At 31.3% G+C, this 25,811-nt stretch overlaps 1 protein-coding gene across 1 annotated transcript in view; it reads left to right on the top strand.

Annotated features, from left to right (window-relative positions):
• CDH18 (cadherin 18) overlaps nucleotides 1-25,811 on the top strand; it is a 518,729-nt gene that overhangs the window by 326,514 nt on the left and 166,404 nt on the right. The window contains exon 5 of the mRNA XM_051969876.1: nucleotides 717-884. Coding sequence (XP_051825836.1) covers nucleotides 717-884 — 168 coding nt within the window. The remainder of the gene's footprint in view (nucleotides 1-716; nucleotides 885-25,811) is intronic.

Here is a 25,811-nt window from a genome sequence, read left to right as displayed (position 1 = left end):
TCTCTCTATTTATTTCTCTATTTATCTATCCATCCATATATTGATCTAGCCAAGGAGGTGGGTTTGGATCGGGAAAGTCAATAGAATGGCTTGTGATGTAAAAGGGCATGTTCGTTCTAGGAAAGAAAACATTGATTTGATTACTCACCTCAGAAACTGTTTGAAAATGGGGGATAGGTAAATACATGATGATAATACAACAAGGAAATGATTATTTGTGCAGTGGAGCTGGATCTGGCAACAATCAGAGTCTTTAGCCACAAGAGAGGAAGTTTTGAGCTGAAATCTGCAATTAATGATTGAATAATCATATGATGATGATGATGATGATGATGATGTTAAGTTCTCTGACTTTTTAAAGCAATCTAGTAAAAGCAACAAACATTTGGGATACATCTTCACTTGCCATTGGTGAATTTCGTTCTAAAAAGTAACTTAAAGCAAATTTTGTCATAGAATGTTTTGAAGAACATATTTAGCTATTTGCATAAGAGACTTATTGGGACAGATGCTTATTGGTATCGGCTAAGTAGATTACATCAAAGGCATTTATTTTAGAGGACATACATGTAAATGTTTAATTAATATTGATCTCTCTCTTTCCTCTTCCTGTCCTTCCCTTCTTCTCCTACATCTCTCTGTCTCTGTCTCTGTCTATCTCCTTCTCTCTCTCTCTCTTTCTCTCCTTCTCTCTCTCTCTTTCTTATATATTACAGGTGTTATAAGGACAGCCTTGCATAATATGGACAGGGAAGCCAGAGAGCACTACTCTGTGGTCATTCAAGCCAAAGACATGGCTGGGCAAGTTGGAGGCCTTTCAGGATCCACCACCGTCAATATTACACTCTCAGATGTCAATGACAACCCACCTAGATTTCCACAGAGTATGTAAATTTTTTCATGATTTTCATTAAGGATCAAATTTGTTATTTTTTTCCAGCAAGTTTCAATGGAAAATTCATTTGAATAATGCAGAAAAAGATTACCAAGTCATCACGAGTATTTTCAGTAAGTGGGATTATTTGGCTGTTAAGGGTGGGCTTCCTATGGAACATGGGATTAACAGGAAGACTTAAAGTTTAAATACAAAACAAAACAAACAAAACAGCCAAACCAACCCAATTCTATTTCCCTATGGATGTATCCCCATATCTATATATAAGAATGCAAAATACAGCTGGCTTTAAAACATCAGAATAAATGAACTAATTTTACAATAAAATTTGTTGTTATAGATAAATATTATTTAATGTAATCATACAGATATCACAGAGGGTATGTGATATCCCATACAAGTACATGTAGGAAAAAAAAAAAAAAACAAGTACATGTAGGTAGGAAGAAAAAGTTTGGGAATAAATAAATGAACAGAAATGCTTTGTCCCTGTGTGTGAAAGGAAGCTTTATTATTATTTTTTTAATTTGTTTCCTTGAGCACTATAATATAATAGTAGAATTGTATTTGCCCTTAAGTGTTCACATAATTTGGAAATATTTTCACTAAATGGAACACAATCTCCCTTCTAGTAAATTGAAGTTCAGAATGAATGTGGATTTAGCATGGCATGATAACTTTTTGAATTTACTAAGAGTTACAACTAATAACTCTTTAAGCATGAAAACGAAGAAATGCTAAAAACTGCTTCCCTACACTGTCCCTTAACAGTAATGGGGAAAATTGGGAATTGTATACAACAAAGAATATTACTGTACTATAGCAGGATCTTCTTTGTGGTACCCCAGAATATTCTTGCTTATAGAGATGTACATCTGGGATCATTTGGGGCTATTTCAGAGTCTCAAGAATTATAATGTTTTTGTTGCTATTAAGTCATTTCAGTCACATCTGATGCTTCAAGACTCCATTACTTTGGAGTGGTTTGCCATTTCCTTTTCCAGTTCACTTTACAGAAGTAGAAAATAATACAAATAGGGTTTAGTGACTTGCCCAACATTACATGACTACTAAGTGTATGAAGCCAGATTTGAATTCAGGAAGATGAGTCTTCCTGACCAGGTTCACCTCTCAATCCATTGCACTACCTAATTGTCCCTTATGCTTTTGAATTGAGAAGGAAAGATTTATCAATATATTTGGTGCTCAACTTCATTTCTGTCTATCCTTATGCAAGTTTTCTGTTTGTGTATGTGTATGTGTGTGTTTAGTGAGTGAGTATGAGAATGGAAGTTTTTAGGAAGAAAGGAAAAATGAATGAATAAATATTAGATTATATGAGAAACTTTTTTTAATTTATGAAATAAAACAAGCATTTCCAAAGCACAGTATAATAAAAAGATAATGTTATATGAATCTTTAAACTACTACATGCAACTTTCTATTTTCAAATGTAAAACAAAAGTATTATGTACATTTCTTCTTTTTATTTCTTTCCTCCATCTTAGAGATGGCTTCCATCAGACACAAATAAATGTGTGTGTGTGTGTGTGTGTGTGTGTGTGTGTGTGTGTGTGTGATTGAAGATTTTTTACAAACTTACATTTATCAGTTAATTCTCCGGATGTAGATAGTGTCTTTCTTCATATGTCTGTTATAATAATTTCTATTTTTCTTCAAATGGTCACAAAAGAACATTATGGATTTAATGATTGATAGGTGTGAACTCTTTTAGAAACATTAAGAGTGTATGCTGAGAAGTTGGAAATGAAAGGAGCTATCTTCAAAGTTGTAAATTTTGACTTGTTTAAAAAACATTCCACTCTCAGATTGTACTATACACTCTGTTGACTTCAGAATGATTTAGTGTGAGCATAAGAGAAATAGTTTATAGTAAGATATTCTTTTATCTTTTTGAGAACATCATTACTTAAAACATAGTTGTATATGCTGGAAGATCTATATTAATATGTTTGGATAAAAATATTTAGGAAAAGGACTGGAATTCACAAAGTATAGAATTCATAAATATATATGCAATAAAGATACAAAGTTCATAGACATTTATCAGTTTGACAAAGAGATCCAATGTATCAATTTCCTTATATCTGGGCATTATACACCTACATATGAAAGAAGGGAGGAAAATAATGTATGTGGTTGGCAAGGGGTGGGAAAGAGAAAAAAAGAAAGAGACATAGAAAGAGATGCATGAAAGACAGAGATAGACACACACACACACACATACACACACACATAGAGAGTGAGACAGAGAGAGAGAGAAAATGGATATTATATTTAGAAATTCTTCATATATTCAATAGAGTGTTCAGAGTCATAGTCCCCTTCCAAACCATGTTGTCCACACAACTTAGTATGTTTCCCACAAAGTACACAACTATCTGCTGGCCTATTATGTTTTCAAAAAAAATTTTTAAATACCCTACTGTAAGCTACTTCTTCCATGCTATCTTTCAGTCACTGACATCAGCAATTTATTTAGTGCAAAACTAAATATGTGTCTGTTTAGTGTCAATCTAACAAATATATATTTGATGCCTGACATTTTATGATTTATAACTTTATAAGAATTTATACACACATATATACTTACATATATATGTATTTATGTCATTTATGAATTTATGACAACTTTATAAGTACACTAAGTAAGCTTTCATATATTTCCATAGGCATTCATTAATTGTCTATTCTGTGCTAGATTTTGAAGACAGATATAAAGAAATACTCTTTATCTCCAAAGCTCTTATCATTTAAACATAATTATATTTATAGTATTTTAATTGTACATACAGTTTAAATGGTTAAAAAAGTAGTGGAGATGTGGAAGTAATTGTAGTAGTAGTAGTATAGTAGTAGTAGTAGTAGTAGTAGTAGTAGTAGTAGTAGTAGTAGTAGTAGTGGTGGTGGTGGTGGTGGTAATAATAGTGACAGTAGTAGTAGTAGTTGTTGTTTGTAAGGAGAGGGCAGTTTGGATCTAAGATTTCCTTAATATAAAGAAATCCTCTTGAAGGATCTTTTCAACTAATGAAAATCTATAACAACTTAGATAATTGTTTTGATATTCTGAGAGGTTAAATGACTTAATGAGGATCCAGCAATCAATATATATTAGTCAAGACTTAAACTCAGGTTTTCTTGATGGTGGAGCTTTCTATTTATTGTTTTACCTAGTATAACACAGGCAAGTGTACAAACACAGACATACATATATACTGGTGTTTATGCATGGATATGTATATATGCTTATGTATGTATACATATGAGTGTGTACAATTTTATTTCTTTTTTGCTGAGGCAATTGGGATTAAGTGACTTGCCCAGGATCACACAGCCAGGAAGTGTTAAGTGTCTTGAGGCCAGATTTGAACTCATGTTCTTCTGACTTCAGGGTGGTGCTCTACTGTGCCACCTCGCTGCACCTACAATTTCATTTCTAAAGTCATAATTACAAATATGCTAAAGAAAAGTAAGAAACCTATAAAAGCATAAATGTTAGTATCTATGAAATAATTTATTTTAAAATTCATTGGGAATGAAGGAAGATACCAGGTATAGTGATACATGATGATAATTCTTACTGTTGAAAAAATATAAAGCTAATGTATCCTTTAGACTTAGGAGTTCTTAGCTGCAATACGCTTAGCTGTGTCCACACAAAACATTCCTACAGATGTGGAAGTATCCACAAGATTTCCTAAAGAGGATTCAACTGACTGATGTCAGAAATGGAGCAGAAAAAAAAAGCTCCCATGCCAATCAGTAGTGAGATTGGGCTTGGGAGTGATCACTTAATTTTCAAACTGGGAAGAGCAAAGAAATATAGTCTCAAAAATTAAAGAAAAAAAATAAAGACGTTGATATTTAAAAAATTAAAAAAAGCAGTGCCACAATAGTAGAAAGCAAAACTGAATTAATAATTTCTTCCAATTTATTAATGAAAGGAATGGAATATAGCGTGTGAAGGGCATGAAAGAGATATCTTACAATGAGATTAAGTGAAGAAGAATATTAATCTCTTTCTGGGATGATGCATTCACACATATGCAATATTCATTTTAACCTCAATTAGAAATTAAAATGTGTAAGGAGGTGATTTCCTAAGGCATACACATTATAAATTCATAAAGATCAGTTCTTTATTACATGAGAATCAGAGAGGGAATTTTGAAGCTTAATCTTTTTAAAAATCAAAACTTTAACAAAAACCACCATCAACACCTCAACAAATTGTTTTAGAACATTTTGAACGGAAGTTTTCCTAAAGTAAATTGTATACTTGCCAACTTAAGCAAATTATCAGGAATAGAATTAAATATTTTATTAATTATTCAGAATCTTTATTATGAAATCTATTACAGTATTGTATAATAAAGTGATTTCTTAGCAGTTATTAGGAGTGGAATAATATTTATCTCTAATCAGAGATAGCTCAGATTTTTTTTTTTCATTTTTGTGGTTACCATACACACATACACACACACACACACACACACACACACACACACACACACACACACACACACACGTCTTTTCTCCTTTCTAATCCCTTTGCAAATCTACATTCCAAACTCTTTATTCAACTGAAGCTTCTTTCTCTAAAGTTACCAATATCTTCTTAATTTTCAAATCTAACACACTTTTCTCAATCCTCCTCCTCATCAAATAAAAATTTAATTCTGTGCCTCAAGGTCTGTTCTGGGCCCCATTCATTTCTCCTTCTATTTTAAAGATTTCACTTGATGATCTCATAGGCCTCATCAATGATCATTTCTGTGCCAATGATTTACAGATCTACATATCTAGCCTTAGTATCTCTCCTGACCTATAGTCCTGCTTTACTAACTAACTTTTGGACTTCTTAAACTGTATGTATGTATATCTGAAACTCAATGTGCCCCCAAAAGAGCTCATTAACCTCCCTCATTCTTACCTTCCACCCCTCTCAACTTTAATACTATTAGGCAAGGCATCAATATTTTCCCAGTCACTTATGATTGAAAAATCAATATCATTTTTACCCTGTATTAACCTTATTGTCAAGTTTTGTCATTTCAGCCTTCACAACATCATTTCCATATACACTTCTTTCTTTCCACTCATCCTGGTATAAGCCTTTGTTACATTTTACCTGTATAATTGCAAAAGCTGTTTATTCTCTCCCAACTTGTTTAGCCCCAATTCAATCTATTTTTCACTTAGTTGCCCAAGTAATTTTCCAAAAGTATAGGTCTGACTACACTGATTCTCCTATTTGATAAATTCCAGTGGTTCCCTTTCACTGTCAGGAATGAATATAAAACTTTCTCATTAGCATTTAAGTTTTTTCACAACATGGCCTCTTTATACAGTTCCAGTTTTCTTACATTTTTCTCCCTCCATGTTCTCCACAACCAACTATAGGCAGTTCCTCAAGTATAATATTTAATCTACTGATTTCATACCTTTTCACTGGTTGTTCTCCATATGTGAAATGCTCTCTCATAAACTCTGCTTCCTGGCTTCCCTGACCTTTCTCAAACCTCAGTTTAAATTCTAGGTACTGAAAGGAAACTTTTTGTGGTCTTTTATTTCAACACCTATTAGGGCCTTCTCTCGAATATGACATATTTACACCAGATATAGCTTACATGTTTTATTATTTGCAAGTTCTCCCTCCCTTTATAATGTTAAGTTTCTTGAAGTTGAGAACCATGTTTTTGCTTTTTATTTTTTCATTATTTATCAAAATGTCTGGCATATAGTAAGAACTGAATAAGCTCTTGTGACTGTCTTTTCTTGGACTTGTTAATGTCCATTTCTCTAGTATTCTTTTCCAACCTTTAATTTGCTTCTTTTAACTTTTAAATTAAAAGAAACTAAGAGCTGAACAAAAGCCTCAAAGTTTCTCCTAAAATTAAAATACATGAATAAACTTTGTAATTTTTCTTTTGGCTATTTAGGGATCATTTTTATTTATTTTGTCATTTGTTCCTGCATTCCAAATGGTTAAAGTTGTCTTTGAATGGTGAAGATTTATTGTGTAAAGAATAATTTATCTTGCCCAGTCACTAAATAAATGCCTATTGAAAGGCAATATATAACCCTTATTTGTATGACTTCATTAACCTAAATTTTCTTTAAAATGTTTTTATCAAGAATGGACCAGTACTTTCAAATACTTAAAACTTATCTTGGAGATTAAAACAGGGTAATGATAAATAAATTAGTGAATATAAAAAAGGCAGCCTAGGAGAATCCCAAGAATCTGGCACTGCTCAGAACTAGGAAGTCAGCCAAAGAACCATATACTCACTTATGTATAACATTGAGAAATTGAAATAGATCTCTAATAGTGGCAAAAATCCTCAAGTCTAGGCTGTGTTCCCATTAAGCTATGTAAGCAATTGAACTACAAGTATTAAGTGATTCCTGGTGCTATGGGAATGTTTTTAATGCTGCTAAAAAGAAACAAGTTGAAATTATAAAGACACTGATGGTTGAAGTGAAGAAAAATAATATTGGTGATGTAGCTTTCACCTTTAATTCATTTATTAATTTTTAGAAATTACACCCCAGAAATTATCTGCATACTGTATTCTACGTTTAGGCAGAAAACTGTCTGATTGAAATGATTGATTCACAAAACCAAACATATGTGTTTTCCTGAACTAGTAGCCTAATAATAATAATAATAATAATAATAATAACATAATTATAATTAATGATAATGATAATCAATGATGATTGATTGAGAGTTAAAATAAGCTAAATTCTACCTGATAGCTGACACATGAAACATGACACATATCAGAAAGATTTTCTTTTTTTAAATCTAACTTTAATTGATGATATATTTAATTTTTATATTATCCTAATTTCCAAAGGTTCCCCCATTCTCAACCTAAAAAGAAGAAAAATACTTTTTTTTTTTTTTTTAAAGGAAGAGGATAAAAGCCATTTGGCAAGCCCAACTAGCACACAGATTCTCATTAATAGTATATTTTTGGAAAGATTTCTATGGGAAAAAAAAAAAAAAACACATTAGAGATAATGTTCCAGGGATTTGAAACCAAACAGAGCTGCTAATGGAGAAAATGGAGAATTACCTTAAGGATAACTGCAGTAAACTCTTGTTATTGAATTTACATAATTTTTACATTTGGCAGTGATAGATACTTCCAAAGTAACTTGTAGTATTAAGCCTGTGACTTCTACTCAGGTAATTTAAGCTTTTTCTAAGTTGTTTATTTATTCAGAGTTCCTCTAATGTACTTCCTTAAAACTCAATTGTCCTTCAAACTGGCCAGAAGTTATTAAATTTTCTGATGAGAAAGGCTTTTTTATTTATTTTGTTTTTGTTTGTTTAATTTTTTTTTTCTGTAGAAAAAGAATGCTAAATACTATAAGATTTACTTAGTTCCAGATGAGAAGAATTTGTCCTGCTAAGAATATTATTAGCAGGACAAATCACCTAAACTGCCTCAAAGTGTAATGCCAGAGAAACTGAGGCAGGAGAGAGATTAGAGAGGTTTTTAAATATTTTATTAATGGGAGAGCATAATTGACTGGACAGGACTCTCATCTCAAATTATCCAGTCAGACAGAGATAAAGATATACTGGGACTAAGGAATCCATGTTGATCCCAGGGCTGGAGGAGACTGTCATCCCAAAGACCAGCATCCAGCATCCAGTTTCCAGCCAATGAATGGAGGAACCCCAACTTCTTAAATATCTTTTCTCTAAACAAAGGAAGGGGTAAGAAGCATGGGAAAACTTCTGTCAGGATAGGGGAGGCCATAAATCCAAAAAAACCCAGAAACAGGATGTCTGAATAGACAGAGATAAAGATATCAGTGAGGTATATTGGAATATTTTAGAGGGATATTGTAAATTCTTGAGGACAGAAAAGAGTCAGGAGGTCTACTCTCTTGCTTATCTTGCTAACAATTTATAACCTTAGAGCAAATGGTCCTCAGTCAGACCAGAGCGGGGTTTTACAACTTAGGGGATTGAGACAGAACAGTTAAGGAAACTGAGACAAGGGAAACTAATGTAGGGAAACTGAGTCTGGACAGTTAAAAAGAACTGTGGCATAACAAAAGAAACCTATTGAAAGAGAAAGATCCTCTTTAAGGTGGAGGAGTTATTTATAATGTAATTTTACACCATTGAATTTTGGTAGTTTAAAAGGATTTTTTTTTTTTTTTTTTTTTTTTTGTCTTTTGACTTTACTGTACGTTTTTTGAGTAAATGGTAAGTCAAAGAACTATTTGTTGTTGTAGTAGGTTTATTTGCTTTGTTTTGGAGAAACTGCTGAGTCATGCCCTAACAGATAAGTGGTCAAAAACTATGAATAAACAGTTCTCAAAAAGAATTGCAAAATATTCACAACCATATGAAATAATGTTCTAAATCATTAACAATAAGAGAAATGCAAATTTAAAAAAATTTCTGAAGTTCCATTTTGCACATTGAAAATTGGCAAAAATGAAAAAAAAAATGTCAACAGTGTTGGAGAGGTCGTGGACTACTAATGCATTGCTGGTACTAAAATAATTTTGGAAAGCAATTTCATATTATCAAATAAAGTGACTAAATATACAATTATCATGCATCATGATTAAGTAAAAAAATGAGTGATTAAGATGACTGGTATGGGTTGGTACATCTATTTATAATTTATAATATACTTTGGAATTTTATTTGAAAAACTCTGGTGATGAGTACAAAGGGGACAGATGCAAGATGGCAGAGTATCTCAGAAAATTAAAGCCCAGATCCTCCCAAATCATGTCTTCATAAGGATCTAGAATATGTACCGAGGGAAACAGAAGGAAAAAAATACAGTAAATCATTTTTCTAGGCAAGATTGGCATAGGAGACAGAAATTTCTGTGAACTCTAGGAGTCCATGGCCAAGGCATGTCATATGGATCATTCCAGGGCATAATGATGCAATGCACCAGGGAAAGAGAGTGATCCAGACTCATTAGAGAGGTCCCATTATGTGCAGTCTGCAGAAACAGATACAATACAAATACCAAAAATTTGGATCACAGAACACAGCAGACTAAGAAAGGAATTTCTGTGAATGTAGGGTATCCTATGGTGCAGTGATTAAGGATCTTGTGCTTTGTACTGAAAAAGGAAAAAGTGCAGAAGAAAACATTTGCTATGTGGTTCTGATCTCCGTAATCTACCAGGTGCTTATTTCTATCCTTTAGGCAAGTCTGAAGTTTACAGCAAATAAATAAATGGGGCAGGAGTCCTGGAACAAAATGGAAACTGAAATTGGATCACTTTGTACATGCAGAGCTTTCCAACTTTTTGATAGTGGCTCAGTCTAGCAGCAAGCAGTCCACTAAAACTGTCAATTCCAGACAAGGCAAGCTGACAGGAGTATTGTACATAGTTGGATCAAGATTTAGAATCATTAAAACTTAGCGATGGGGACTTTGCTCTGAATAAGACTACTTTGAGAGCATTGATCCTCAACTTGAGCTATCCCTAAGATCTTAGGGTAAAATAATATATAATTTTTAAAAAATGAATTAGGCCTCAAAAAAAAAAAAAATGATGCATTTGGGCTGAGACAAAAGCTCAGTCCAAAAAATCTTATAAGAAGTGTATTGAGTGAAGCCCTAAAATTAAATTCTAAGTTAGGATATAAACTGAAAGGAAAAACAATATAAAACAAAAGAACAAAAGAATATCACCATAAGGAGATATTGGGATGATGGGGATGTCTTAAAACACAAATTCAGAAGAATGAAAGATGCTAAAACATCTGCAAGTAAAGTCCTAGAGAAAGAGAAATCTTAGGCAAAATATACCCAAAATTCCTGGAGGAGCTGAATCAAGAATGTTTTTTTAAAGAGTAAATTTTTTTTTGTTATTCCTATTTTTTATTAAAAAACAAACAAACAATAAGAAAAACAGAAAAAGAGAAAATGAATACAAAACAAAATAAAATAAAACAAAAGAGTACAACATTGTGTGCCTAGCAGAACATCAGGGAGGATTCAAATCATATAACAACAAATTACCAGATCAAGAAAGTGTATATACATACATACATACATATATATGTGTGTGTGTGTGTGTGTGTATACATATATATATACACATATATATATATATATGAATTATATTCATGAATGTCCATTTTTCTTTACTTCCCTGTAAATTATTCTTTTGATCTCTGCTGCACACATTATTTACTTTATTCTTTGTCCCCACTTTCATTCTCCCCATACTCCCAAGTAAGCTATAGTTTAGAAAAAATATATTTATGTGTACTTTTGTACATATAGAGATAAACACACACATACACACACAACCCACATACACACATATCTTTCCTATTCCTGCTGACTTTGCTTTAATTCTGCTCCTTAACTTGCCTTGCCATTATTTAACCTCTCAGCATCCATGGATCCCTCCCTTGTCTCTTTCCACACCCTTTGCTTCACCATTCATCAATCCCAGTCTCTCATTTCTTTATAGATTTTGAAGAGTGCTACCTCTTCATGTTATGACTGTCATGTTGCTTATTAAGCAAACCCATTTGTTGTGTGAGTAAGTTTATAGAACTATGCTCCTCTTCCCTTTAATGCCTCTGTGTCCATTCTTCACTTCTGCACTTCATTTGTATACTATCATTACTATTTTTATCTTATTTCTGCCAGACTTTCTTTTGAGCTACCCTATTGTTGTCAATCTTCTACATATGTTATAGATTTCCCTTTAAAAAAAAAACATAAACAATTTATCCATGTGAGTTCCTTGAAATTAATCTTTGATAATGGCTCTAATATGTTAAATTTTCTATTAAATTTGGATTTGGTTGATAGAAAGTCCTGAAAATCTGGAAGTTTGTTGAATATCCAATTTTTCTCATTTAATATTAGGTATAATTTTGTTGGATATGATATTTTTAACCACAGATGTAGTTCTTTTGATTGTCAGTAAGTGTGATTTCAGGATCCACAGTCTTTTATTATATCTGCTGCAGTTCTGAATAATTTTAATTGTAGCTCAAGTTTATCTGAATTATTTCATTTTTCTTGTTTCTTGTAAAATTTTCTCTTTGATCTGGGGGTTTCAAAATCTGGCAATAATATTCATATGTGTTTTCCATAAATGATCTCATTGAGTTAGTGATTGATGGATTTTTTTCCTATTTTGACTTTCCCATCATGACCCTCACTCCAGGACAATTTTCTTGTATTATTTCCTGCATTATTGCTCAAAGTTCTTTTTTTGTTCACAACTTTCAGGCAGTCCAATCATTTTTACATTTTTTCTTTTTGATATGTTCTCAGATCTGTCATTTTTCTTAAAAGATGTTTCACATTTTGTTTTATTTTCTGAGGGTAAACTCAGTTGTCCTTATTCCTATAGTTACTCAATTCTCCATTGCTGAGGTAATTGGGGGTTAAGTGATTTGCCCAGGGTCACATACAGGTAAGAAGTATTAAGTACCTGAGGTTAGATTTGAACTCAAATTCTCCTGACTTCAGAACTGCATTTCTATTCTGCTGTGTCATTTAGCTGCCATTTTGTCATTCTTTATAATCTGTTTTGTTATTTCTTAGTTTCTCATAGCTTCATTGACTTCCCCTTGCCTAATTCTAATTTCAAAGAATTATTTTCATCTTTGAGACTTTTAACTCCTTTTCTACTTGGTTAACTTTTATTTTCACAATCTTGTTTTTCTTGGATTTTTGTTTTTTAGTTTTTCCTCAATGTCTCTAATTTGATTTTTTTAAAATTCTTTTTTGATTTCTTTTATAGAATCTCTCTAAATGGGAGCCATTTCATGTTTCTCTTTGGGTAAAAATATTTTGTACTTCAGTGTCCTCCTCTGAAGATGAACCTTAGTCTTCCCTGTTCCCATAGTAGGTTTCTATGATTTTTTGTTTGTTTGTTTGTTTGTTTTTTGCAGTGCATTTTTAATGAGGTATTATTGTAAGCATCTCTAATCCTGGAGTCAGGGGATAGTGCTTCAAGCTTCCCTTCAGCTCTCCACTCTGACCAGGAACCCTAAAACAAGACCTCCACCCTTCAGCAAGTGCCCACAGCCAACAGTGTCTCTGCCCTGCTGCTTCTGCACTCACTAGGTGCTGATTCCTTCTCTCCCAGGGCTGCATCTCTGCAGCAGAGCTGGGCCTGGCGTTCCCAATAAACTGAGACTCAGATCCAGATTCTACAAATAGTCTAGGAGGCAAAAGTCTCTGGTTTTCCTTCTGAGGCTCCAGCCACACCCAGTTCACCCCTGAACTCTCCACTTTGTGTTACTCTGGAGCTAGCCAGGAGGTGTTTGCACTCACTTGGGTTAATCCTATCCTGGAGCCTTTTTTCAGATTTTATTTGGTTATACTAGAAGGACCCCTGTTTTGCCCCAAATTTTCTTTATTTTTCACAATTCTACGTTCAAGTTAAGGTGCAAATTTGTTCTACTTGTGGGGGAAATTTGGAGAGATTGAAATTTACCAATCTACTCTGCCACCTTCCCAGAATCCTCCTAAAATGTTTTTTAAAAACTAAATAATAGTAATAATAGAAAAGCATGAGAGCTAAAAGTTTTGGGAGAATTGATAGGACAAGAAGTACAAAATTTTATCCTGTGAATACAGAGAGGATTGGGGAGACTTACATGAATTGATGCTAAGTGAAATGAGCAGAACCAGGAGATCATTATATAGCTCAACAACGATACTATATGAGGATGTATTCTGATGAAAGTGGATTTCTTCGACAAAGAGATCTAACTCAGTTTCAATTGAGCAAGGATGGACAGAAGCAACTACACCCAAAGAAAGAACACAGGGAAATGAATATAAACTGCTTGCATTTTTGTCTTTCTTCCTGGGTTATTTATACTTTCTGAATCCAATTCTCCTTGTGCAACAAAAGAACTGTTCAGTTTTGCACACATATATTGTATCTAGGATATATTGTAACCTATTTAACATGTATAGGACTGCTTGTCATCTGGGGGAGGAGGTGGAGAGAAGGAGGGGAAAAATTGGAACAGAAGTGAGTGCAAGAGATAATGTTGTATGGAAGGGGATTTCTTTGACAAAGAGACCTAACTCAGTTTCAATTCATAAATGATGGATAGAAGCAGCTACATCCAAAGAAAGAACACTGGGAAAGGAATGTGAATTATTTGCATTTTTGTTTTTCTTCCTGGGTTATTTTTACCTTCTGAATCCAATTCTCCCTGTGCAACAAGAGAACTGTTCGGTTCTGCAAAATATATTGTATCTAGGATATACTGCAACAGATCTAATATATATAGGACTGCTTGCCATCTAGGGGAAAGGGTGGAAGGAGGGAGGGGAAAAATCGGAACAGAATGAGTGCAAAGGATAATGTTGTAAAAAAAAATTACCCTGGCATGGATTCTGTCAATATAAAGTTATTATAAAATAAAATAAAATATTAAAAAAGAGAGATAATGTTGTAAAAAAAATTACCCTGTCATGGGTTCTGTCAATAAAAAGTTATTAAAAAAAAAAAACAACAGTGCAAACAGAGGAAAAAAAAATATCCTGGGAGAATGTAAATACAATTAAAATCTCCTTAAAAGGAGACTTGATCAAGAAGAAATAAATAATTTCAAGAGACCACAAGAAATAGTAAAGTCAAAAGACTAAACAAAACAAGAAAAAAAATATAAGCTATAACCTCCCCAAAAGCAAATCAAAACACAAAACTGATCTGGAAAATAGTTTGAGGAGAAAAAAATTTAAGAGTCATTTGAGTATCTGAACTCTATAAATACATATTTCTGAGAAATCATATTTAATAAATCATAAGAGATAAATTCAGAGATCTCTTAAAACCAAGGGGGTAATTAGAAACAATCCATTATTTACCTCCCATTTCTAAGTAAAAAATTTCTAAGAATATATGCCCCAAATTCAGAATCAAAAAATAAATACTGGAAGCAACCAGCAGGAAAGAATTCAATTATAAGAAGCCATAAAAAGAATTAAACAAGGTTGAATAGCCAGCATTATAAAGTGAAGAAAAATTTGATATATGAAATTTCTGATGATATTATATATAGATTTACAACAAAGAATAAACTATTCAGCAAAATTGAATATAGTTTCAGGCCCTGTGTACTGAGCTTACTCCTCTCTTACCAATCTTCTTTATAATGAAGAGATGAGAAAATGAGAAAGAAAAGAAATAGAGAGTAGAGTGGAGGAAAATATGCAATTGCAATCACATTAGAAGAATATAGAAGAAGGATTGGAAAGCAGAATCAAATAGTATGTCATTTATAATTTAAAAAATCACTTGAAACAGAAGAATGCATATAAATTTCAAAGAATGAGTTGGAGCAAAATCTAATATGTTTTCAAGTAAAAAAGGAGGCTGAACATCATTATCTCGCAACAATAGTTAAAATAAACTAAGCAGATAAAAAGAGAAATACATTTTTCTAAAAGTACCACAGACAGTGGATGAATATCAATATGAAATATATATGCCTCAAATGAACGTGCACTCATATAAACTTAAAGGAAAACTAAATGTGTTATAGGGAAAAAATAGTACACTTTAATTTTATTATTTAGGCCTAGACAAATCAATAAATGTAACCAAAAATAAACAAAAGAGAGGTGAAGAACCTTAATAGAATTTTAGAAATTAGATATGCTTGTAATGAGCTGAAACTGAGCCGATGTACTTGGACATCCGAGCACTTAAGGCAAATTACTGATTGGACAATACTCTCTTAGCATATGCTTTGAAAATGGCAGGTCCCACTATCCTGTGCTGGCTCAATAATTGGTATATACAAAGAATTGTAGGAAGGACTAGGGGGTGGAGTAAGACTAGCAAGGGTCACTTCTGGGTGGGAGACGAAATAGGAAGGTAGAGGAAATTTTGCTTCCATCCAATTCAATCCTATCTCTAAAGACCAAGAATAAAGATCAAGGACTTTTGCTTATCCTGACTCCTGCTGATTCTAAGGTATTCAGGGTGCTAATGTGGTCATTATATATGCTAGATCTCTGGGAATTATTAAAGATAAATAGAAAGGAATGTGCTTATATGTTTACTGTGTATGGCATCTTGACAAAAAAAAAAAAAAAATGACCATGTATTGGGACACAAACCTGAAGAAAGCAGAAATATTAAATGTTTCTTTTACAGATGATAATGAGATAAAGGGTTGTCCAATGAGTAAATTGGGTTTTTAAAATTTAATTTTGATGGAATAATTCAGAGAACAAATGATAGGATGAATTAACAATTTCTTAGAAGATAATTATAGTAATGCGACATATTAAAATTTTGTGTATGCATCCAATACACAACATAGGGAAAATTTTATTTTTGTATACTTTTTCAGCAGTAAATAGAGAAATAGCAGATGAACTATTGAGACATGTAACTTAAAAAAAAAAAAAAAACCCTGGAAAATCAACAACTTAAAAAAAAAAAGCAGGTAATCATAAAAATAGAAATACTGAAGATAATGAAGATTTTAAGAACTGAAAAAAATATTGAATTAAAACAAAAACTATAAGCTGTTTAAACAAAACATAAAATAAATGAGCTATTAGCAAATGAATGTTTTTTAAAAGAAATTACCAATGTTAAAATTCATAATTATAAAGGAATAAATTGGGAACAATTTCAACCAATTATGTGCCAATAAAGCTGACAACATAAATGAAGTAGACAGACATATACAAGGACAGAAAATGTTTGGAATAACTAAACAATAGAGAAAGTAAATAACCTAAGCTCTGGAAAAGAAATTGAGCAAGCCATAAATGGCTTATCAAAGAAATAGCCTCAGGAACAGATTGATTTATAACTGAATTCTGTCAAACATTAATTCTAATGCACTAGACTATTTTTTATTGAAAAAATATTCCTTTTAAATTCATTTTATGACACAAATATTATTTTGATATGTAAATCTCAAAGAGTAAAAACAGAGAAGGAAAACTAAAGAACAATTTCTCTAATAGCTATTAATGTAAAAATAATAAAATGTTATCAGGTAAATCATAACAATGAATCACAAAAGTTTAACCTATGAATAAGTCAAATTTATAGCAAGAAACCAAGGTTTGTACAATATTAGTAAAAATATAAACATACCAAAGACAAGAACAAAAATTTAATTATATCAATTGAAACATAAAAGAATTTTGGTAATAGGAAACAACATCTATTCCTGTTAAAGACTGAAGAAAGCATGTTACCTCCTCCCCCCCCCACACACACACAGATAGATAGATAGATGTATATATATTCAAATATGGCCAAATATTTATAAGTACATATACACACACACATATATATATGTATGTATGTATATTTCTATCATCTTTCCTTAGAATGTAAGCAATATACCTCTAAAACTAAGAAGTAGCATTATTTTTAATGGGAATAAACTAGAAGTTGTTTAAATAAAATAAAAGATAAAACACGGATGACCACTTCTACTCAATGTAGTACCAGAAATGCTAGCTATAACAATAAAATCTGGGGGAAAATGAAATTAAAGTAAGAAGTATAGGCAAGAAGAAATATACTTAACATTTTTTGCAGATAACGTAATGATTTATAAAGAGTAATGTTTAAAAAAAGAATTAAAGCAAATGAAAATTTCAACAAATTTGTAGGATATAAAACATACATAAATGAGCAGTATTTCAAACAAAATCTAGTTAGTAGTGATAGAAAGAGAAAATCCACCTAAACTAATTGCAATATATATATATATATATACATATATATATATATATATATATATATATATATATATATATAATACTGATGAGTCTACCTGAAAAGGCTCAGAAATGAATGATATGAAGACAATTATAAAATATTCTTTACCCAAGTAGAGATAAATCTAAATAATTAGAAAAAATGTTAATTGCTCATGGATAGGTTGTGCCACTATAAAAAATGAACAAGCTGTGAAATTAATTTAATTTTTCAATATGTAACAGTAAAACTACTAAAAGATTACATAAATATGAAATAAAATTATTGAATTTTAATCAAGAATGAATTTGTGAAAGAATAAGAGATAGAGAATATCAAGAGAATTAACAAAAACAGTTTGAAGGGGTCCTAGCCAAATCAGATCACACAATACATGGAAGCAAAGCAACACAATAGTTGAGTGAAAATATACTTTCTATTTATTGTTTTCCACGTATTTATTATTTTATTTTTACAGTTACATGTAAAACAATTTTTGAAATTTGTCCAACTTTTCAAATACCAAGAGAATTTTGAAAAAAAATACAAAGTCCGGTAATGTAGCAATACCAGATCTCTAATGATATTATATATTTCAATCACCAAAACTACTTGGTACTAGATAAGAAATAAATTGTGGATCAGTGGAATAGACTGTGTACAGAAGAAATAATAGCCAATGATCATAATAATCCCACAACATTACTATTAATTTCTATACATTACATTTGACTTGGCATGAGTTCATGAAGGAATTTCCAGGTTTTTCTGAGAGCATCATGCTCATCTTTTCTTGTGGAACAATAGTATCCCATCATTATCACATACCAAAATTTATTTAGCCATTGCCAAATTGATGGACATCCTTTCAATTTCCAATACATTGCCTAAGAAAAGAGCTGCCTAGTGCTTGATAACTTCAAAGACTCCAGCTCTGGGGACAAGAATTCACTACTTGAAAAAAATCTGATGGAAAAAGTATGAAATACTAGAACACAAAGTGGTTAGAAACAATAATCTCATACCATATATCAAGATAAAATCAAAATGGGTACATAATGTAAACATAAAAGATCACACCATAAGAAATTTAGATTTATCTATCAGATCTTTGAAGGGAGGAATTTATGACCAAAAAGGAACCAGAAGACATTATGAAATGCAAAATGAAAAATGACAACTTTGATTACATTAAGTTAAAAATGTTTTGCCCAAACAAGACCAATAAAGCAACAAATGATAAGACTTGTAGGAAATGATGCAAAGAAAAATGAGCAATATTATTAAAATAATACAAAATATAAGTAATAGTTCTCCAATCAATGCTAATTTTCATCACATTTTTGATATAATTATACATAGCTTTGATTTCTTCTCCTGAAAACTTAATTTTGGATTATTTATAAATTGGGGAATGGTTCTTATTTTTATAAATTTCATCCAATTTCCCAAATGTTTGGAAAATTAGCCTAACAGAGAAATTTGTTCTAATACACACACATATGTATTTATAAATATATTTTGATAGATATAGCTCAATAAAAGTAATACACAGCCAGATTATATGTGTGTATAACCTCTATCTATAACTACATCTGTAACTATATCTGTATATATACATATACACATATATGTATATATATATATACACATATATATCTTTATCTATATTTCTAAAACGTCAATGGTACTTTAATCAAAAATATAGTTTCCCAATTTATCTTTTTTTTCCCTAATTAACTCCATCTTTGTTTTGTCTTCTCTGACATCATTATTGTTAGCTCTTCGTTTTATTTCAGTGGAAGCATAATACAATGTACTCCAGCTTTTAATTTTAACTCTGTGTGTTTCTTTTTGTTGCAGGTATATGCCTTGTAAATAATAAATTGTAGGATTCTGTTTATAATCCATTCTGCTTTCCCCTTCCATTTTATGGGTGAGTTCATCCCATTCCCATTCACAGTTATGTTTACCATATATTTCCCTTAATTATTTTCTCCTTTTTTTTTTTTTTTAATCTTTTAATCCCTTTCTTCCTGAAAAGTCTGTTTTGCTTTTGACCATTGCTTCCATTAAGCTGCCTCTATTTTATCACCCTTCACTCCTTTTTCATGTTTCTTCACCTCCTATTGCTTTACTGGTTTAGATAGATTTCCATATCTGTGTGAAATTTCCTTTTTTGAATCAATTTAATTGAATTTGAGGTTAAAAGATTAACTCGCTATTTCCTCTTTGCTTTTCACTATAAAATATCTTTCTCAAGCATCTCTTTTATGCAATGTAATTCTCCCATTATACCTCACCCTTCCCTTTTCTCTCAGTGCATATCTTTCTCAACTCTTTTTTTTTTTTTTTTGGAGATTATCCCAGCATAATATATTGCCATAAATTTACATCCATTATCTCTGCTTGTAGACTCCTTCTAACTGCCCTATAATGATAAAGTTCCTAGGAATTCATAGAATGTCTTCCCATATATGGAAATAAACATTTTAATTTTAATATGCCCTGTATGATTTCTATATAATGGTTACTTTTTTATGTTTTTCATGAATCTTGTCTTTAAAGAATATATTTTCTATTCAGTTTTGGTCAGCTTGAAAATGTTCTATTTAAGGTAATATCCATTTATATACTCACTTTTGATGAACAGTTTATTCTTGGTTGCAATCCTAATTCCTTACCTTCTGGAATATAATATTCCAATCTCTCCATTGTTTTAACATGGAAGTTGTTAGGTATTATTTGATTTTGACTGCAGTTCTGCAGTATTTGAATGTTTTCTTTAACTGCTTGAATAAATAGTTTCTCTTTTAACTGGGAACTATAGAATTTAACTATAATATTCATTGATATTTTCCTTTTAGGTTCTGCTCTTAATTGATGGATTCTTTTGATTTCTATTTTGCCTTCTGGATGTAAAATATTGAGGCAATTTTCCTTTATAATTTCTTGAATTATGATGTCTGGGCTCTTTATTTGGTCATAAATTTCCAATACTCTAATAAGTCTTAAATTATGTTTCCTTAATTTATTTTCCATATTAGTTGGTTTTCCATTGAAATACTTATTTTCTTCTATTTCATTTATTTTTTTGATTTTATTTTATTGTTTCTTGACATGTTATGGCTTCATTAGCTTCCAATTGGCCAATTCTAATACATGTAGTTACATGTAAAGTTAGTTTTTAACATTCACTGTAATAAAATTTTGATTTCTATTCCCTCCCTTCCCTTCTCCTCCCCAAGATGGCAAATATAATGATATGGGTTGTATATGTATAATCATTTTAAACATATTTAATCATATTGTGAAAGAAGATTCAGCACAAAAAAAAAGAAAACATGAAAAAAAAAAAAAAAAACCCAGCAACAAAAAGTGAAAATAATTGGTTTTAATTTGTATTCAGACTCCATAGTTCTTTCTGTGGATGTGCATAGAATTTTCCATCATGAGTCTTTTGGAATTGTCTTAGATCATTGTACTACTGAGAAGATCTAAAGCTATCAAAGTCGACTATTGTTCTTACTGTGTACAATGTTCTTCTATTTCAGCTTACTTCACTCAGAATCATTATTTCTTAATGAATTAATAGCATTCCATTACATTCATATACCACAATTTGTTTAGTCATTTGCCAATTGGTGGGTATCCCTTCAATTTTCAATCCTTTGCCAATACAAAGAGCTTCTAGAAACATTTTTGTACATATGTGTCCTTTTCTCATTTTTATAATCTCTTTGGGATAGAACTAATAGTGGAGTTGTAAGCTGTCTACATTCTAGAACTAATTTGCAATTATACCCAAATACCTATAAAGCTAGGTATACCCTTTGATCCAGCAAAAATAATTGTAACTTTCAAGGCTTTTTTTTTTTTTTTTTTCAGTAAGATTTAGTATCTCTTTTAAGATATGACCAATCTGTTTTAAAGGATTTCTTTTCATCAGTGGATTTTTTCTGCTTCTTTTACCTTAGTCTCTATCTGTTTTTAACCTTTTATTTTCTTTATCATTTTTGCACTTCTACTAAGTTGTTAATTCTCTTTTCATAATTTTCTTGCATCACTCATTTTTGTCCTCGATTATTTCTGTACCATTCATATCTTTCTTTAACTCTTCTAGGATCTCCTGTTGTATTCGAATCCAATTAACACGAATGAGCACAAAGGCTCCCCTCCATTCTGGAACTGTTATTTGAAATTGTGACCCAGAATTGCATATGAGCTATATTGTTGATTGCTCAATGGTGTCAGATCCTATAATTAGTGCCAGAAGTTCTTACAAATTGTACAAGCTGCTATTTCCCATAATCTCCAAGGTTCATTGCTGTTGTTGCCTCTAAGAGCCCTCTGAGATAACCCTCACTCTGGTGTCACAGACCTTTCCTACAAATCCCTGAAATTGTCTTATGCTAGAAAAATGTCTCACTCTGATCCTTTGTTGGCTCTGCCACTCCAGAATTCAATCTGAGGTATTATTTCGAAATTATTTTTAGAGGAATGTTGGGCAAGTTCAGGTGGATTGCTGCTTCTGCTCTGTCATCTTGACTCCTCCTAAAAGAATATTATAGTTTGTCTTGAATAATTGTCCAATGAGAGAGGAATTCCGTCCATTTTCCTTGATCCAGAGTTATAATGGGCTACAAATGTATTTTTTTTTCTTTTTCCAACTTTGAAGAAAACCATCCTTTATAAACATGATTGCAAGATTTTTCAACTTAAAGTAAATAATCTTATATCTAGTGGGAGTTGATGCAAAGAAATAAAATCTAATAATATATTCATATCAAAATGCTTAGCTCTTCAATTATTGACAAAAGATAAACAATCTATGTTCTCAAGTAGTGTGTGACTTGATGGAAATGCTTAAGAATACTGTTATGGTAGTTTAACTTGGGGTGAATTTGATTTCTGATAATTGTTGAAATGGGGGTTATTTTATTTTTGCCATTGTATCTTCAATAATAAACATAGAGTTTTTTACATAATAGTCATAATATTCATTTAATGTTTATTGAATTGCACTGAATAAATTTCAGGTAGTACATAAATATTTCCCTTTACATTTACATATCTACAAAGCAATATTGCCATTAGAGTCATTTTTTTTTCACATAGGGCTGAAATGTACACAAACACTGGAATAAAGCTATGAAATTTTGTTCCTTTGAGAAAGAAATCATATTCAGTTAATTGGCTTCCTTAACTAGCTAAGTTGCCACGATAGCTGTATAATATGTAAGGAGATAGAAGACAGATGGAAAGTCCCATTTGACTTACCATGTTTTCTTTGTATTTTCATTGGAAATATTATATCTCTTTATCCTTGGCTGTTTCTTGTCCTCAAAATAAAATTCTCTAAGGAATTTTTTGGCAGTGCTAGAAATGCTGATTAGACTGCATTGTGAAATTATCTAAGATTAAATTCTTCCCCAGGAAATTAAGTTGTACATTAAAATATTATTGTTATATCAGATATCATTTTGTGTATAACACATTTAGTTATCTCAAACACTTGTATCTTTTAACATGTGTATATAACAGAATTTAACAATACATTGTTTTTTTCCACATAACTGGTAGCTCTAATTATTTTCATTAATAAATATTAAATATAAAATATAAACACTTAAAAGTTTCTTTAAATGATACATTTAAAAATTTTGCCCCACATTTTTGTGTAACTTCTGTAGAAAATATAATTAATTTAAAATTGGAAATTAAATACAAGCAACCATATTCTTATTACAAGGAATTATCATCTTCCACAATCACTTAATGTTTAGATAATTGGATTTTCGCAAATTCATTGATTTTTTTTTTTCATGATTGGCATTTTCAGGTTTGTTTATAAAGTATCCTATTTTCCCTTTAAAGCCACCTTATTTTTGTTTTGCCTTCCCAGTGATATACATAGTGCTCTTTTACTTAGTATCTATTTAACAAGTTGAACAGTTAGAAGGTACAGTAGATAGAACACAGGCCCTGAAATCATGAAGACCTGATTTCAAATCAGACCTCAGCACTTACTAAGTATATGACTCTGGGCAATTTATTTAACACAGCTTGTTCCAATTTCCTTACTGAAAAAGGAGCTAGAGAAGAAAATGAAAAATTGCTCCAGTATTATTGCCAAGAAAATCTCAGATAAAATCATGAAGGGTTGGACATGGCTAGAGCAATTGAACAACCACAATATTTGTTAAACTGAATTTAAATGAATGAAGTATATCTTTCTTTTAGTTTAATTACCTTTCATAGAAAGAATCACATAAGAATAAAGAAGTTTTATAATATATTGTTTCATCTACAAATAAGATATAATACCTAACTCTAAGGGAATTTCTGAGGATTAATAGAAGTATCACATGTTAAGCAGTTGATTATAAAATGTTAAAAAAATGCTATCCATTCCTAACTGTCTTGGAGTCATCCATTCCTTGGAGCTAAGGCAATGTTGGTACAAGTCCTGCTTGTGACCATGCCTAATCAGAAGCAAGCCAGAATCATAGATCTAAACCCCTTCCTCCCCCCAAAAATATTACTTTTATCATTAATATAGATGAATCATCATCCACTATTGGAGATCAAATGTGACTGCACACTAAGAAGCTACCATATATATTGATTGTTATATGGTGTGCCAATTGATCAGGTCACAGCTACAATTTCCTCATTTATAAAATAAGGGAATTGAATTTGATAATTAAGTCCTGCTTTACTTCTATAGCTATACTAATACATTGTTAAAATTTTTAAAGCTGTGTAACTCTTCTAAGCTCAGTGAAATCCATTATCCAGAAAGCATCCTCATAACTTTCACTGTTTCCCTTGAGATATTTTGGCTTTATACTAACTCACTTGCTGATGTTCTCAGTGATATATTTCTTCAGGATCCCACAAAGTTTGTAATGTTCATTGATCATTGTCATATTATCATTTATTGTCATCCATCTCTTCTATTCTTTTGATGACTAAGATTATTTAAGTAGAATATTTATCTGAATTTTTAACATTTTGGTGTTTTGCCATTTTCATTTTCCACATTCTCCTTTCCTATATGATATCTAATCATTTATTTTTCCCATTCCCTCACTTCAAAATATTCCTTTTGTCTCTTCCCTTTCTCTTTGCTTTTATCTCATAATAGGTACTCATAATCTTTTTTGTTTTTTAATTTCATATGCTTTTTTGTCCCCAAGGTGATCAATCCACTTTCATTCAATTATTTTTTAACTATGTCTCTATTTTATATCATAGATGTCATTAAAATAGGTGCACTATACACAACAAAATTAGTTCTGAAGGGGAATTCATGATTGTTTCACTACACTGAATCAATCTCAACATTATTACTTTTATAATTTGATATTTGATTTATTTATTTACAAATTGGCCCATGTTTCAATCTCCCAGATTAGGATAATATAAAGAAAATTAGCTTTAGAGTTACAAACACTTGGAATCAAGTATTTATTCTGTCACTTGTGAACTGAGCTATTGGGTAAGTCAGAAATTTTTATTGGTCAAAACTAACATGTCAAATTTAGCATGAAACACCATTAGGTAACCTGAACCACACTACAATGTAATTGTAAATATATTTTAAAAATGAATGAAAACACAATAAAATATGCATAAATTTGTTTTCTAGCCATATTTCTAACTATGCACCAGCAAGTATATTTATGTACAATTTAATGACCTCCATTTCAATTTGCATTTGGTATTGCTGGCTCATAGTATTTGGAGGTGGATCTTCCCTAGGAAATTCCACATATTGCTGAAAGGTCTTTATCTTTCTGCTCTAAAACCTCTCCCTAGAAAGTAGGGGGAGGAAAAGTTTTTAAGTAGAACCCATTTTTTGTTTGTTAGGTTTAAATATGAAAATCTCAAATATACTTAAATTCATAAGTAGAAACAAATTAACTATAAAAGTCATACATGGGTACACACACTGAAATATAGAACTTTTCTCACAATCAAAGAGACTGCAGTTCTCCAGAAAGAAAAATAAAATTTAACAGAACAATCCAACAGCTAGTCCATTCCCCCAAAAAAGAATTTCATCAATCAATGGAGATGTGAAAATAGATGAGAAAAATTAGATTGAGTGATTAAGCAATTAATTAAAAGAAACCCAGTCTGGTAGTTCCCG

This window comes from Antechinus flavipes, chromosome 1 (genome assembly GCF_016432865.1).
Source record: "Antechinus flavipes isolate AdamAnt ecotype Samford, QLD, Australia chromosome 1, AdamAnt_v2, whole genome shotgun sequence".
NCBI lineage: Eukaryota > Metazoa > Chordata > Mammalia > Dasyuromorphia > Dasyuridae > Antechinus > Antechinus flavipes.
Note: the sequence above shows the minus strand (reverse complement) of the source record. Positions and strands in the feature narration are given on the sequence as shown.